At 38.0% G+C, this 14,606-nt stretch overlaps 1 protein-coding gene across 1 annotated transcript in view; it reads left to right on the top strand.

The window, feature by feature from the left end:
• The window catches only part of MDN1 (MDN1, midasin homolog (yeast)), a gene marked incomplete at its 5' end in the record, with an annotated part of 51,191 nt that extends 37,894 nt beyond the window's left edge, over window positions 1-13,297 (top strand). The window contains 14 exons of the mRNA XM_010084635.1: window positions 192-511; window positions 771-932; window positions 1,303-1,404; window positions 1,649-1,850; window positions 2,316-2,486; window positions 3,989-4,146; window positions 6,001-6,090; window positions 6,894-7,009; window positions 7,621-7,795; window positions 8,431-8,504; window positions 8,602-8,716; window positions 9,734-9,797; window positions 11,489-11,631; window positions 12,979-13,297. Of these exons, the coding sequence (XP_010082937.1) occupies window positions 192-511; window positions 771-932; window positions 1,303-1,404; window positions 1,649-1,850; window positions 2,316-2,486; window positions 3,989-4,146; window positions 6,001-6,090; window positions 6,894-7,009; window positions 7,621-7,795; window positions 8,431-8,504; window positions 8,602-8,716; window positions 9,734-9,797; window positions 11,489-11,631; window positions 12,979-13,167 (2,081 nt within the window). The remainder of the gene's footprint in view (window positions 1-191; window positions 512-770; window positions 933-1,302; window positions 1,405-1,648; window positions 1,851-2,315; window positions 2,487-3,988; window positions 4,147-6,000; window positions 6,091-6,893; window positions 7,010-7,620; window positions 7,796-8,430; window positions 8,505-8,601; window positions 8,717-9,733; window positions 9,798-11,488; window positions 11,632-12,978) is intronic.
• Between the last annotated feature and the right edge of the window lie 1,309 nt (window positions 13,298-14,606).

The raw sequence follows: 14,606 nt of genomic DNA, 5'->3' as shown, positions 1-14,606 counted from the left end.
TGCTGAACTGTTAGTTACAAACCAATTGTGGCTTAAAGAAATTATCTGCTATAGAAAAAAAATAGATTCTATCTATAGAATTCTTAGAATTTTTTTATAGGCTGGGCAATTTTTTTCGAAATGCCTGTAATATTCACTGGCTCTGTACTTCACTGGAAGTTTTGTATTCCTTCCTGATTTTTTTAATCCAGAAGAAGAGAATGCTTTTGAAGTAGATGAGAAACCTGTTGATTTAAGTGAGACAGAGAAGACAGAAGAACAGAATGAAGAGGATACTGGTGAGACAGAAGGAGATGATCAAGATGGCAAACCAGCTGAAGAAAGCATTTCTGAAGATAAAGAGGAGAAGGAAGATGAAGGGGACAAAGATGCTGATGATCAAGAAGAAAATGCAGGGAAGGCTGAGGATGCAGCAGAGGAGGAGGAAGAGTCACAACCACCTGATGAGGAAAAAAATGAATCTGCTGAAGATAAGGGAATCCCTGCTGCTGACCAAGGCCTTCAACCTCAGGTAGGGTTGAAAAGCCTGGTTTTCTTTTTTTTTCTTTAATTACCTTTTACAAGACTTAAGAAATGGGTGTGTTCTGTGATGCTCTGAAACAGATGTGACATTGAATAGGTGTCATGTTTGTGACAATCTTCATTAAGATAACAGAGATATGCTTACTATTAAATTGGTGTATTTCTGTTATGTGTACTCCTGACAACCTCTTTAGTCTTCTGTTTCCCAGTGTTTTTTAGAATATTAAAATAAACTGATGTTATTTCAGGAAGAAGAGAGTAAAGATAATTCGGAAACGGATGAACGGATCCCTGAGCCTGAGGAAAGAATGGAGCATGAAACACAAGGGCAGACTGGGCAAGAAAACCTGCAGAGTGATAGTGCTGTTGAGCTGGCTGGAGAGGCTTCAGAAAGAGATCAGTCTAAAGAGGTAAACTGTATGGAAGTGTTCCAGTTAAAAATGCTGACCTTGTGAATACGTTGTCAAGTTAAAATCAAGGAATTGCTGCCATATTTTTAAGAATGGTGTCTAAGATTCAGTTTTTAGAACACCAGTTATAACTCACTGAAAAAAACTGAAGACCATGTGGATACCTTCACAGCAGTGAAAACTGTGTGGTAAGTTTAGGCTGAGCTGCAGAACTGTCGGGTCTGCTCTCCACAAGAAAAATGCTTGCGGTTGTGAGCTGTTTGCCATTCATCATAGAAGACAGCACAGCATTGCAGTTTAACTTCTCAAATTTGTCTACAACAGTTGCTAAATCCCTCTTCAGTTACTGTTGTGATTTTTGTGGTCTCAGGAATATGGAAGTGGAGCTTCAAGTGCAAATCAATCAGAAGGCCATGAATCCACGCGCATGGCCCGGATGGCTTCTCAGAAGCAAAGCAGAAAAAATACCCAGGTTCATCTCTTTTTTACAATTTTTCTTTTTTAAAATTTTGAATTAATATTATCAATTAAATTCATTTAATAAATATTAATATTATTAAGTATTTGATAAATTATCTTTTCAATATAATCAATTTTATTTTAATATTAACCAGCAAATAGGCAGGAATCAGTTTCTCCTTGTTGGAACTCTTGTTCTAATTGGTAGTTGGTTGCACCAACCAACTTGAAGTTCATCGCGTTTGTTCTTTTTTCAGAGTTTCAAGAGGAAACCTGGTCAGGCAGACAATGAGCGCTCAATGGGAGATCACAACGAACATATCCACAAGCGACTGAGAACCATAGAATCTAGCAGTGAAGCAAAGCAGAATACAACTCAGCCTAAACAAAATGTGGAGGAGGCTGATGCATTTGAACATATTAAACAAGGCTCCGAATGCTACGATGCACAGACATATGGTACAGTGGTATTTCTGGGTGTAAAAAGTTTTAATTGCAGAATCAAATCCTGAAGCACTCCTATCTACTGTACTTTTTCCCAGTACATTTAACAGTTTAACAATCCTTGCTTTGGTTTAAGATGTAGCACCACTTCATTACCATGAGTGCCACTCTTTGGCAGTCAGGTCTAAACTAATGATAACGTTTTTGAAAATACTGAATTGACTCATAAAAATTTATTTTAGTTTCATAAACATATTTAAAATTTATTCTCTCCAAATCTTCAATTATTTTGAAGCCCAAACTTCTACCATACATGCGTGGTACAGCACAGTGAGAGATAAAACTGAGGTTTGAGACAGTAGCTCAGATCTCTTCTGAAGTTCAATAAAACTGATCTAATGGCCTTGGAATGTAACATTTTTTTGCAACTTCTGCTTTTCCTTCCTCTTTCACCTTAATAAGTATTGTTGCCTTTTACAGATGTAGCTAGCAAGGAGCAGGAGAAACCTGTTATGCCTCTTGAAGAAAAGGAAGAGGGTGACTCTGAAGATGCAGCTATGGAAACAGAAATGCAGAACTATGAGGATCTCAGAGCAGTAGACACAGAGGAGCTGAAGCCAGAAAAAAAGTTTGTTGACACTAAAAATCCTGGTACGTTAGCTTGAAAAGCATTCTAAACACATACTGATATGCATCTTTATATGTAGGTATTTATATTTGCATGTAATGGATGTGTATATGTTTTATAAGACTAAAATATCTGCTCTAGTTGACTCTTCTGCAGCAGTATTCTTACCCCCCTGCCAAGTAACTAGCATTAGCCTTTGCTAAATTGGTTGACTGACAGAGGGCTTTGCTGCTTTCTTTCAAGTTAAGAGTCTCTAATCTTTATTCACTTCTTTGAAGAAGTAAAAAGCAAACACTTGCCCACTGTTAGACACAATGCCAATTCATTTAATTGGTGTATAACAATGCATTCCAGTGTCACCACCATCAGAGGCACATAACTCAACTTTTTTTTGTGTGTAACTTCTGACAAAACATCAAGGAGTTGAGGAGCTGGTCTGAACAACATCCAGTGAGGTAGCACCAAAGTGTGACTGTCTGACTGCTTTCTTCCTTAAGTGGGATGGAACAAAACTGAGCTGCCTAATAGAAAATGGCTATCAGATGCAAATGGTGGTTAGATGAGAAGAAGATAGGTCTGATTTGTTAGCCACATAGCCCACACAAACAAAATAAGCTAGAGATAAATAAATATTTCTTGCCAATTGCAGCAGAAGTGTATTTAATTTTGATTCATCAAAGTAAATGGCACTGTAACTTGGACTTTTGAATGGTTTTCTTATCAAACAACCCAAAAGCTGTCTGGAGAGGGGAGACAAGTTTTACCAGCCTGAATTTACCTTCTTGCTTTCCACTCCCTTCAGGTTTAACCTCTTCACTTAAATCTCTTGCTAGACTCATTAGCTTTATGTTACAGGCATGCATGTAATCACAGTCTATTTGTTTTTCCACCATTCTCTAACAGTATGTTCTAAAAAACTAGGACCTCTGAAACATCTCTTACAGTGTCATACTTTTTTTTAAGAACAATTCTTTTAAAATGAGGTTTTAAACATTGTAGTATAGTAGAAAAAATAATAGAAGAAAATCTTTAGTCCATTCCTTTATTTGTAAATTAATTTCTGATTGATAGGAAACTGTTCTATTACAAAAGCAGTGAGTAAAATATGAGATAAGAAAAGATTGCCATTATTGTTTTTAATTATGATTTTCTGAATGTTCTCAGATTGCTTTATACCCCCTGTCACTCTGTCAGAGAGGCTATGAAGCTCAAAAAAATGTATTTCACCAATGGAAGTTTTAGGTGTTAAAGATCTGTTTGCTAGTATTTTGTTCATTTGGCAAGAGAGTTTCAAGAGAAAAACAGCTTGCATAAGCAAATGCATATTTATCTGTTGCAGTGAGTCTTTTATTCAACCTGTTCCTAGAGTTGTCTTAAAATTTGTGCACTTCTCTTAAAAAAAAAAAATAATGCCTAGGCTGCACTACAAAACATGTGAGACGCTTTTGAAGAAGAGTTGAGATACAGTATGGGTTCTTGTATTATGTCTGATCCACAAGGTTAGTAATTAGTTTTGTGTTTGTAGGACCAGGTGAAGTGGAGCAAGAGATCCAGACTTTTGACTCAGAGGATGTCAATGACTCTACAACAGAAAAACTACCAAAGGGGACTGAAGAGAAGCCAGAGAGAAGCAAGGACTCAACCATACATACAGCCCATCAGTTTTTGATGGACACTCCCCAGGTATGATATCCAATGTGTCTTCTTAAAACTACAGTAGTAGAAACAGTCTGGTTTATTTGACCTGAGTTAATGAAACTCTGTGAATGCAAAATGTTAATTTCATGCAGACAATTCTGTAGATTGGTGTTAACAGCAGAATGAAAAGTAACGCACAACCAACTGCTGTATATGCAGCTGACTTTAAAATGACAGTTCCTCCTCATCTTCACTCTTTTTTTAAAAACCTTTTGTTTTTCTAACTGTCAAGAACAGCTGTTCAGATGAATCTGCTGATCAAATGCTTGGGTAGTGTGGAAAGCGATGGGCAAGAGTGTGTGGCCTGAAAATAAAAAAGAGTTCAGAGTGATGAGAGAACTAGTCATCAGTGACCTTAAAATACCATTGTGGACAGAGAATTAGCCTCAGTTAATTCATCATAATATGTTACTTCCTCAAAAAAGCTGATTGCAAGTATTATCGAACTTTGCGAGTCTTTTATGAATGTCTCAGTTCAAAAATATTATCATAGCCTGGAAAATCCTAGGGCTTCATGTAACACAGTTTCCCAGTGTTGTGAGCTGTGAAAAAGCACATTTTATCATAAAGAGCTATGACGTAGAAGTAGTTGATGGTGGGTAACCAGTTGATAAAGTAAGAACAGTGTCTGGTTTTTAGAAGTATTGACCTTTCATGCTTACAATATTGTGTCCCGAGTACATACTTGGAGGGCAATATTTTGCTGTTTCTGCGCACCACACGGAAAGGACTTCGTGCCAGCTATGCCTGGGATTTCCATCTGAACGCCAAACGTTGCAGCTCTTTGGAAGAAGGCTGCTGAATGCAAGAGTGTTCTCCTGTTGTCAGAACTTAGATGTCTATTGTTGTGGGTTTTTTTTTTCAATTGACATGCAAAACCTGAAACAGGAGGGGGAGCTCTTGCAGCACCAGTTAAAGAGGAGAGAAACTTTGCTGCTGAAAAGTGCAAGTTCTCACCTTTAAGCAAAAAGGAGAGGGAGGAAGCCCCCTTCATGTACATTCTTCCTTCCTTCTTTAAACCTGCAGTAGGTGACTAAAGGGACTGTTGCTGCTTCTTGAGGAATGAGAAATTATTTGTACTGTTGAATTTGCATTCGTAGGCTTATTTTCCTAAATCCATAAACCTGCAGGTTATGCAGAGACCCTGTACTACTGTTTGGCTAAACTGTGGTTTTACAAGAACAGAAGTTGTCACTGAAAGCACTACAAAAGTTGAAGTGTAGTAAAGCTTGGGTGTCCTTTAACAGAATGGCTTATCAAATAGTATTTGCTGTCAGGTAAAGAGGAAGATGTCATTCAGTTCTTCAAGTGGTTTGAATTAAGCTTTTAAACCATAATTAAATGAAGCATATTGTATTTTGGAAGATACTAGACAGGTAGTATTCAGTAGTTTGATCTCCATTATACTGTCATTAAATCTGGTGTTTGCGAAGATCATTTCATTGAACTATCTTGAAGTTCTGTAACTGATTATTTTCAGTGTCTGTATCATAGATGTTCCTAGCTTTGTTTCTACGTTGATTGTGTCACAGATGCAGGTATTTGTGGGGAGGTATTTATTTTTCCTGTACATAAAAGCTATTTAAAAAAGAGGAGATTTAAATTAATGATTTACATTTTTTCAGGTATTTTTGTGTTTAAAAGAATAAGAACAATGCATTTTTACTTTTTAATAGTTTGCTATAGTTTGGGGACCACTTATCTTTGTGTCTCATGAATCTCCTAACTACAGAATAAGAACAATGCATTTTTACTTTTTAGTAGTTTGCTATAGTTTGGGGACCACCAGATGTGAGAACTTATCTTTCTGTCTCATGAATCTCCTAACTATAATTCTAGCACATCGTTAGAGATCCTGAAGAGCTAAGAAAGGAACTTGAAAGGCAATTGGAAGCTTGGCAGACACAGCAGTCTGGAACTCCAGATGAGGTTCGTGACCTTGTTTCAGTATAAAACTGTCACAAGAATCCCTCGTTGCATTACTTCATCTTGTCTTACTGCTGAAGCATTGAGGAAGACAAGAAGTCTGGAACCTAAATATTCAAAGTTGCATGATTTAGATGTTATTTTTGTTGTTATGCTTAACTTATGAAAAAAATACATTATTCTTAAAGCAGGGTGATGTTTCAGATCTTGTTTTGAATGTGCTCTGTGCTATTTGCACCTTCACCAAATTACGATAGACAGAAGCTGTCTCCTTTGGTTGCTGTGGTGGAATTTGAGCTAACCAACAGCAGATCCAGAATATGGTACTTGCTCTGACTGTCCTAGTCATAAATTGTAAACCATCTTTGGAAGTAATTCCTGAAAGAAATTGCCAGTGTAGAGTGTAAATTTTGATGAACTTTAATCAATGTAAGTAATACTATTTCTGATGGCAACAGAGAACCCAGCAGACTTTAGGGTTTGCCTTGCTGTAATACCAACTCCCAGATGCTGGCCGTTAACGAGATTTTCTTATATCCGCAGCAGTGCCAAAGTTGCTTTGAGTACTCCTAGAGGAGTAGTCATTGCACATTGCAGCTTTGTAGCAGCAAGGACCATCCTAAATTGAATTCAAATTGTAATCTTTATAGCGTGCTCACAAGACACCCCCACAGTTCCAGCTGATAGTTACCTACTACCTCCTCCATGGTACACTGAGGTCTGTTTTCTTTTTCGGGCGGTGCTTCCCAACTTTTTGTTTTTTCATAATTCACTTTTATTTCTTTCTGTGATGTGTGATATTTTAGGAGAAGGAAGCAGCACAGTTGTGGCAGAGGTATTTAGTACTGACAGCTCCTCTATCACAGCAGCTTTGTGAACAGCTGCGACTCATACTGGAACCCACTCAGGCAGCCAAACTGAAGTAAGTTGGGTCTTTCTGAGGCTTCTAGTTTCGTTGAAACTCGTGGTTTTGGAGGACTTTAACCTCTGTAAAACTGCAGCTCTATGTTGTTCTTGCTTTACAGAAGTTATTCGTGTTTGCAAATGCATTCATTTTACTTTTGTATGGGAACACTACGTTATTTTATAAAATGCAAACGCAATGAGTAGTAGGTACCCATCCTGAGGATATTGCCTCTGTTTTTGATTCTGTGCAACAGGTGATCAAACCAACTTAAATCTGTGAAGTGTTGTTGAGTCAAAGTTTATGTTAAATGTCAAAATGGTCTGTTGCTTTTAACATTAAGGGTTTTTTTTTTAAGAGATCTAGACCTGTTTCTAAATTCAAGGTTTTCCTTCCATTTTAGGCACCTAGATATAAGAACTTCTTTTAAAAACACGGACTATCCATTCTGCGTTAAAAATGTGAGATTTGATTTACACCTAAACATGAATATTAGAGATACTACCTTCTGGTTTTATTATATTCTACAAAATTTTGTTATTTTGCTGCATATGCTGCATAGGCCAGGATTTCCAGAATGAGATATTTGTTGATAATCCCTGTCATTTTGTCTTTTTCTTCACTTTCAGAGGAGACTACAGAACTGGAAAGAGACTGAACATGCGCAAAGTGATTCCATATATTGCCAGTCAGTTCAGAAAAGATAAGATCTGGTTGCGAAGGACCAAGCCCAGTAAACGACAGTACCAGATTTGCTTGGCTATTGACGATTCCTCTAGTATGATAGACAATCACTCTAAACAGGTAAAAAAAAAAACACCTTGGAAGTAGTATGAAGAAATTACCTCAGCTGCTGACTTGTTTCACACAGAACTGGGGGCTGTTGGAAAGCCTGACTGGTGATTCTAGAGCAGTTATTTTTCTGGTCCTTGCACTTGAACTCCTGTTGCTTCATGCCTAAGAGATTTGTTACTAAAAGATCAGTGAAAGTTAGCTGAAAGGGCGAGATGTTAGATTTGTTAGAGGTGTACATATCCACTGGAAAGTTGTGGTTTTTTTTTTTTTTTTAGCCTACAAAAGGCCAGAACTTGTGTGGCTACGCAGTTCATTGGAGGGTAAATACTAGTCATCATAACTCACTTGCAGGGGTTTTGTTTATTGAAAATGTGTGTTTCCTTCTAAACATTTATTTCGGTGTTTATTTCATTAGCCTGCCTAAAGTGGTATCTCTAAATCAATCAGCTGAAGCTCTCAGGTAGAACAAGGGTATCTTTATTGCAATGACTATCTTGCATAACTGTAACAGGAAAAAAGATAGTAAGTCTCTTAATTTATTTTACTAGACAATGAAAAATTCAGTAACATTGTTCGTATTTAATACTGAGCTGTGAGTAAAACTTGGAATATTCTATTTTTGATGTGACTTTTTTCTTTAATAGCTTGCGTATGAATCCCTGGCAGTTATTGGGAATGCACTGACTCTTCTAGAAGTGGGACAAATTGCTGTGTGTAGGTCAGTTTATTTGAAATCTCGACTTGTCTTCAAGACTACTTCAGAGAAGAATTTAAGTACTGGTTTCACACTGTAATTTTTTTCTTCTTTTCTAAAGCTTTGGAGAGACTGTTCAGCTGCTGCACCCATTCCACGAACAGTTCAGTGATCAGTCAGGGACACGGATATTGCGTCTTTGCAAATTTCAGCAGAAGAAAACAAAAATAGCCCAGGTACACAAGAATACTTCTAGGTCAACAAGTTTGCAAATCTTTTCTAGACAAGACATCAGCAGCTTCGTGGTTTCATGATCACCTCGTAATGCTTATTAGTTGTTGGTACTTGCGAGTGTGATAGCTGGTTAGATAACAAAGAGAGAAAATGGTCACAATTTTCTAATAGTAAGAGTATTTTCTTTAGTTTTTTTGGTTCTGATGTATGCCGCTTTTAAGCATGCATCCTTCTCTGTTTGCACTGGGTCTTATTTGGGTACAAGCTATCGATCCTACTCTTGTCTGTACCCCCATGCCAAATCCCATCAAAGTTTGTGGGAGTTTAGGAGGTTTTCGTGCCATGGATTCCACTGTAGTAGTAGAAGGAAGGTTTTGTATGTTTGTCAGGATGAGCGTTTGTCAGACTTGACTGATTCCTGAAGAATATAACTTTCTGTATTAACACCTCCTGGACAGCTGCAAAGTTGGTTTGTGTGTTTTGGTTTTTTTTTTTATTTTGGGAAGGTTTTTGCACTCTTACCTCTCCAGACTTGAATAAGATCTTGTGTTAATATTAAATGGAAAAGGGGAGACACAAATAGCTTGACTGTAATCTTACGAATGCCAAAATTGTGAGGACTTGACAGTTGATGTCCTTAATTTTAATGGGGAATATGTAATTAAATACTTCTGTTGCAAGTTGCAGACAAAGAAGTTCAACCTAGAAATAGGATGTACATTTTTAGTGATACCATTAATCACTTGAAAAATTTACTGAGGTTTTGATGGCTTTGTTAGCATTGGAAAAAATTTCAGTCTGGATTGAAGGCTTTTCTAAAGATTCTCTAGTTCAAAAATACTTACTAAATTTGAAGCAGGAGTTAATATAGGAAAATGCCAAGGACTGTATCTATGTAGGTGGTCAAACTAAACTATCTTGGCATTTAAAATACAGAAATGTGTTTTTTAAAAATGTTATCATTATTAAGTTTATTATTTTATGATGAGTGAACTTAATCTTATTTGTTTCCTCTGCAGTTTCTAGAATCATCAGCAAATATGTTTGCTGCAGCACAGCAGTTGTCTCAAAATATTAATCTGGGTGAGCTTCTTTTTTTTTTTTTTTGTTACTATGCTTGTTGCTGTGGCAGCAGAATGCTCTCTACAGCCCCAAAGCAATATCCTGCCAGAAAGACTCCTAGCACTGAGGCATCACTTGCATTAGGGCTTTGGGTTTTGCTTTGTCAAAAGGAATGTTTATTTGAAATTTAGCTCAAACCCCAAAAGACATCTAGTTCCTATTTGTCAATAATTCACTTAACTCACTAATCCACTCACAGTAATTGTAATCAATTAAAAAGGCATGCCTTGCCTGCCTCCCTTTAGGTCATGTTTTCCAATCTAGACGCTTGCTGCTGAAGAGCATTGCCCAGCGTCCTAGTGACCTTGACTCCCTGAGCGCTTCTGCTCTTGCTTGAGAGCTTCATTTTTGTAGGTATCCAGAAGCACGCTGTCGTGAGGGGAGGGTACGTTTTAACCTGCCTTTCACTGTGGTGCAAATTTAGTTCATGACCTGCTTGAATTTTCTGGAAAAGCTGGAAGGCTTGTTATTTCATAGCTGACACGCTGTTAGCCTAAATGGCTGCTTTGTGCTGGTTACAAGCTTGTGATGGTGGCACCCGTATTTTTAAGAAGTTCTTGTTGTTAAAGTAATCTGAGAAATGGACAATCTGGGATTTATAATCCACAGCTGCTTTGCCACACAGTGACCCGGCTGTCGGAATATTCTGCGGGGGAGCAGCATCCAGTCCTGTTGAAGTAGGCTGGGATGCAGCAGCAGTCAGCTTCCTGGAACTGGGGAGCTAGCAAGAAAAAAGGCAATAGGATACATCACCCTTTTTTGTAAAAAGGCCAAGTCCTGTTCCATTTGGGGCCTGTCTGCAGAAAAGGAGGAAGCATTGTACATCCCGCCCTAGCCGTTGTGCTACTAGGGGGACGGAACAGCGGGGCTTGCATTCCCAACTGTCATTACAGTTATTTCCCTTGTAATTAAAAGATGACAGATACCGAACTTGGTTAGAAGGTCCCTGTAGATGGATGTCTCTCTGACTCTGAGGGCAACGTGGGTCAAGTAACACGTCTCCAGAGAACAGTAGGTGTTGAGGAACCCAGATCTGTGCCCTGGATGTGTCAGGAGGTGTACTTCAGACTAGCTCGTCTGGTCCCAAGGGCTGAGCGCCCTGTCGTGGCTGCACCGCCTTGACTGTGCCTCTGGAGCCTGTCTTCTGCTTTAGTTTTGTCCAAAAATAACCCATTTTACACAATCCAAGATTGCTCTCTGATGGAAGCCAAGCCAGTAGAAGTGGGGACAACAAGGAAACCTGTTTCAGAAGCACAGTCTTAGTCCAAGGTGAAACGCTAACACAGATGCACGTGTAGGTACCTGCTTCTGGAGGAACAGATGTGAGCTCTGTTTCATTGCAGCCTCTGCTGCTCTACTGAAGTACTGGTCTAGTGGCTGTACTCTTATAATTCAGACAATATTTAACTCCTACGCACTTACCAGGCATGAAAGACAAAACTGTGACTGAGATCATTAGGTATTTTCCATGCCTTTCATCCTTGATTATGCTACTGATGGACTGGGGTTTTTTTTCCCCAGTTCTTCTCAATGGTTTCACAGAGTGGGAGAAACTTTCTTTCTTGACCCGTTCCTGACTGCAGCTTAATAATTTTTGCCTTTTAAATGGATGACTCGAACTTACTGGAATTTTAAATGTTCTTTGTGCTCAGAAACGGCACAGCTGCTTTTGATTGTGTCTGATGGAAGAGGCCTTTTCTTGGAAGGCAAGGAACGAGTAACAGCAGCGGTTCAAGCAGCTCGGAATGCCAACATCTTTGTTATTTTTGTGGTGTTGGACAATCCCAATTCCCGGGTAAGTAAGTGAAGGAATATTCAAGTGCAGTGAATGAGAAACTGATACAAATCTTTTTTGTGTCTTTTACAGTGCTATACAGCTATCTTATCTTTTCCAGAGGTCAAAGATATTTAGCCCAATTTAATTTTTTCACATCTGTCAGATCTTCTATGATTTCTCCCTACTGTGATCTTCTTTTGTATTAAAAAAAAAAAACAAACAGCTTCTATGGCACAGAAAATCGAAGTAAGAGCCTCCTGTCTTCAAGTATAATGGTTGTAGATTTTGGCCACGAGAAAAGTAGCTAGCAGGCTGACAGATTTGAGAAATACTTCGTTCCATCTCAATTTTGATTCAAATTGATTGTTTCTGACAGGAGTCTCCATTTTTTTATGGCATCTGGAGCCAATATGAGATTAAATATTAGACAGAAAGGAGTATATGAGAGTTATGTAGTGCCTGAATTAGGAAAGCTTGGTGCCATATTTGGTAGCTGTGAAAGAAAACTCTGTTAGATTTCCCTGGTTGGGAAGCTGAATATTTGGGTGCTTTTCAGGGAGACTAGTGCAGTAAGCGAGCAACCTTAAGCCTTACTTTGAATGATGTGATGAAGACTCTAATTTTGCAGTTCACGTTTTCTTCCTATATCTTTATTTTTCCATAGAAAACTCATCTGCTATATTTATTGTTGAAAAGTTAACAATTCTCTTGCTGACAAACTATTGTAAGGTTCTGCTGAAACCTAGCTATAATGTCAAGTGAAAATTCTGGACACTGAAATGCATTTTATTTTTATAAACTTTATTAATTTTCTGAGCTGCTATGCTGAGCAACTAAGAAGTTACTTTACAAGAAGCACAGCTAGAGTTCAATCTGTTTTTTGCCTTTGTAGTATCTGTTGAAATACTATAAAATAATTTGCTAAAGAATCCTGCTATATTAGATTGCTGCACAAATGCAACTTGAACTTTTAGCCCTAAAGAGCTTACAGATGACAGTGTCAGGAAGGCATCAAATGTATAAAACTGAAGTGATAACAGTAAAGTCAAATCATAAAATATGAAGGAAAGACAGGCTTTATTTATGGAACTTGGCATTGCAGAAGCTTAAGCTTAGTCTCTTGTAGTTTATAACTCATTGATTAGAGCACCTCTATCTAAGAGGAGAAAAGCATTTAACAGCTTGGTGTTCAGCTTTTGATATGATTTACCATTGAATGCTTAAGGCTTTTAATCTTAAAACTCTTTTATTAACTTTTAATTCAACAGACAAGGAGTTGTAAGTATTTGAAAAATAGGATAAATTATATCAAATGCCTGTAGAAGATGCACGTAGTTTAGTAATAACATCAGTTCTTTTTTACAGGATTCCATTTTGGACATTAAAGTACCTATATTCAAAGGACCTGGAGAATTGCCTGAAATCAGATCTTACATGGAAGAATTCCCATTCCCATTCTACATGATCCTTAGAGATGTGAACGCGCTTCCAGAAACTCTCAGTGATGCACTCAGGCAGTGGTTTGAACTGGTGACTGCCTCAGACATTTTGTAGACTTTGTAGACAAAGTCAACACCTGATTGCTGCTAAACTGCTGAAATATATGAAACAGCATTTCATCGGAGAGTTCTTAAGGGCTCTTTCTAACTAGGATTAATATGCAGGAGCTGCCTTCTGGCAGTCAGACTGCATAAGAACAGAGTGGTTTAGGCACATTCTCCCACATTTGTCAGAGGAGAATTATGCAATGGTGAGACTGTCCTTTCTTTGCCTATTCCCACAAATAACAGAAAACTTTCTTCAACTTCTCTTGTAATAACTTTAAAAAAAAAAATGTATTTGCAATGTTCACAGAGGTGAAATTATTCCTGCCACTGCCTATTGCAATAAGAAAAATAGGGCTGACTTCTGGGAAGGCATTTCTGCATTAGAACTTCAGGTGTCTTGCAAAAAAAGCATTCTTCAGCTTCACCCATGTGGCTGGTGCCTCTTTGGGAAGAAGTGGGGAGAGCAGGGGAAGCAGATGGTTTTAAACAACCAAAAAAATAAGTATTTGAATACTTGAAACTATCTTTAGTTAAACACATCCTATTTAATTATTGCTGATTTTTGCCTGACAAGATCAACAGGGAGTTCTATGAATAATGCTGTGTGATCATCCCTGTATTACCAGTTTACACTGTGAAGTTTGGCCCTCTGTCCAAGGCAGACATTGAGGACATTTTATTAATCTGATATCTTAGAGCATGAACATGATCTTTCATTGCAAAAGCTATGCATCTTATATTGTCTGTACTAATAAAGAGATGTACCACTGTTTGTAACTATGTCTGTTCTTTCAGTTGATCAAAGCTTGAATGAGTTAACCGAATTTGCACACAGAAATGCTGTGCATTCTCCAGCAGTGCACAAATATGAATTTTCATCTGAAAATCTGTTGTGGTTTATGTAACTTTAACACCTGTCCACCTTTTATGAGGATATGCCAGCACAGAGTTTTGATATGGAGTCCAGTCTTTTGACTTCTCTCAGAGAAAATCTGAAGGGAAACTTTGTTTAAATGCCCCTAGTCTAAACTCTCTTTGAAGATTTTAGTTGTGTACAGAAATTGAAGGGGTCTCATTCCAGCTGGGGTGCAGGAGTTGATCAGAATGTGGCTGGAAATGTGGGTGTATTCCCAAAGATCTGATTGTTCTCTTTGGCTTCTAGGTAGAAAAACCTTACTTGAAGTACTGCTGTAGCTGTCCTGAAATGCAGTGGTGGCGAGACCCAGAGGTGTGAATTGGGCCAGCAAGGCTCTTTCTTACATCTGTGTAGGTTGGCCACAGCTCACTCATGATAAGCAAACAGGGGAACTTACCAGAATTTAGATGTCAGGTACTGTATAATATCCTTCCAGCATCCTTTAGATCTCTTATATATCTACACAAATATTTACATGCTTTGGGAAATGGTAACTGTGGAAGTAGGTCGGTTTAGTTCATTAGGTAATG

Source organism: Pterocles gutturalis, unplaced genomic scaffold, assembly GCF_000699245.1.
Source record: "Pterocles gutturalis isolate BGI_N339 unplaced genomic scaffold, ASM69924v1 scaffold5430, whole genome shotgun sequence".
Taxonomy (NCBI): domain Eukaryota; kingdom Metazoa; phylum Chordata; class Aves; order Pterocliformes; family Pteroclidae; genus Pterocles; species Pterocles gutturalis.
This window is presented reverse-complemented; position numbering and strand designations above follow the sequence as displayed.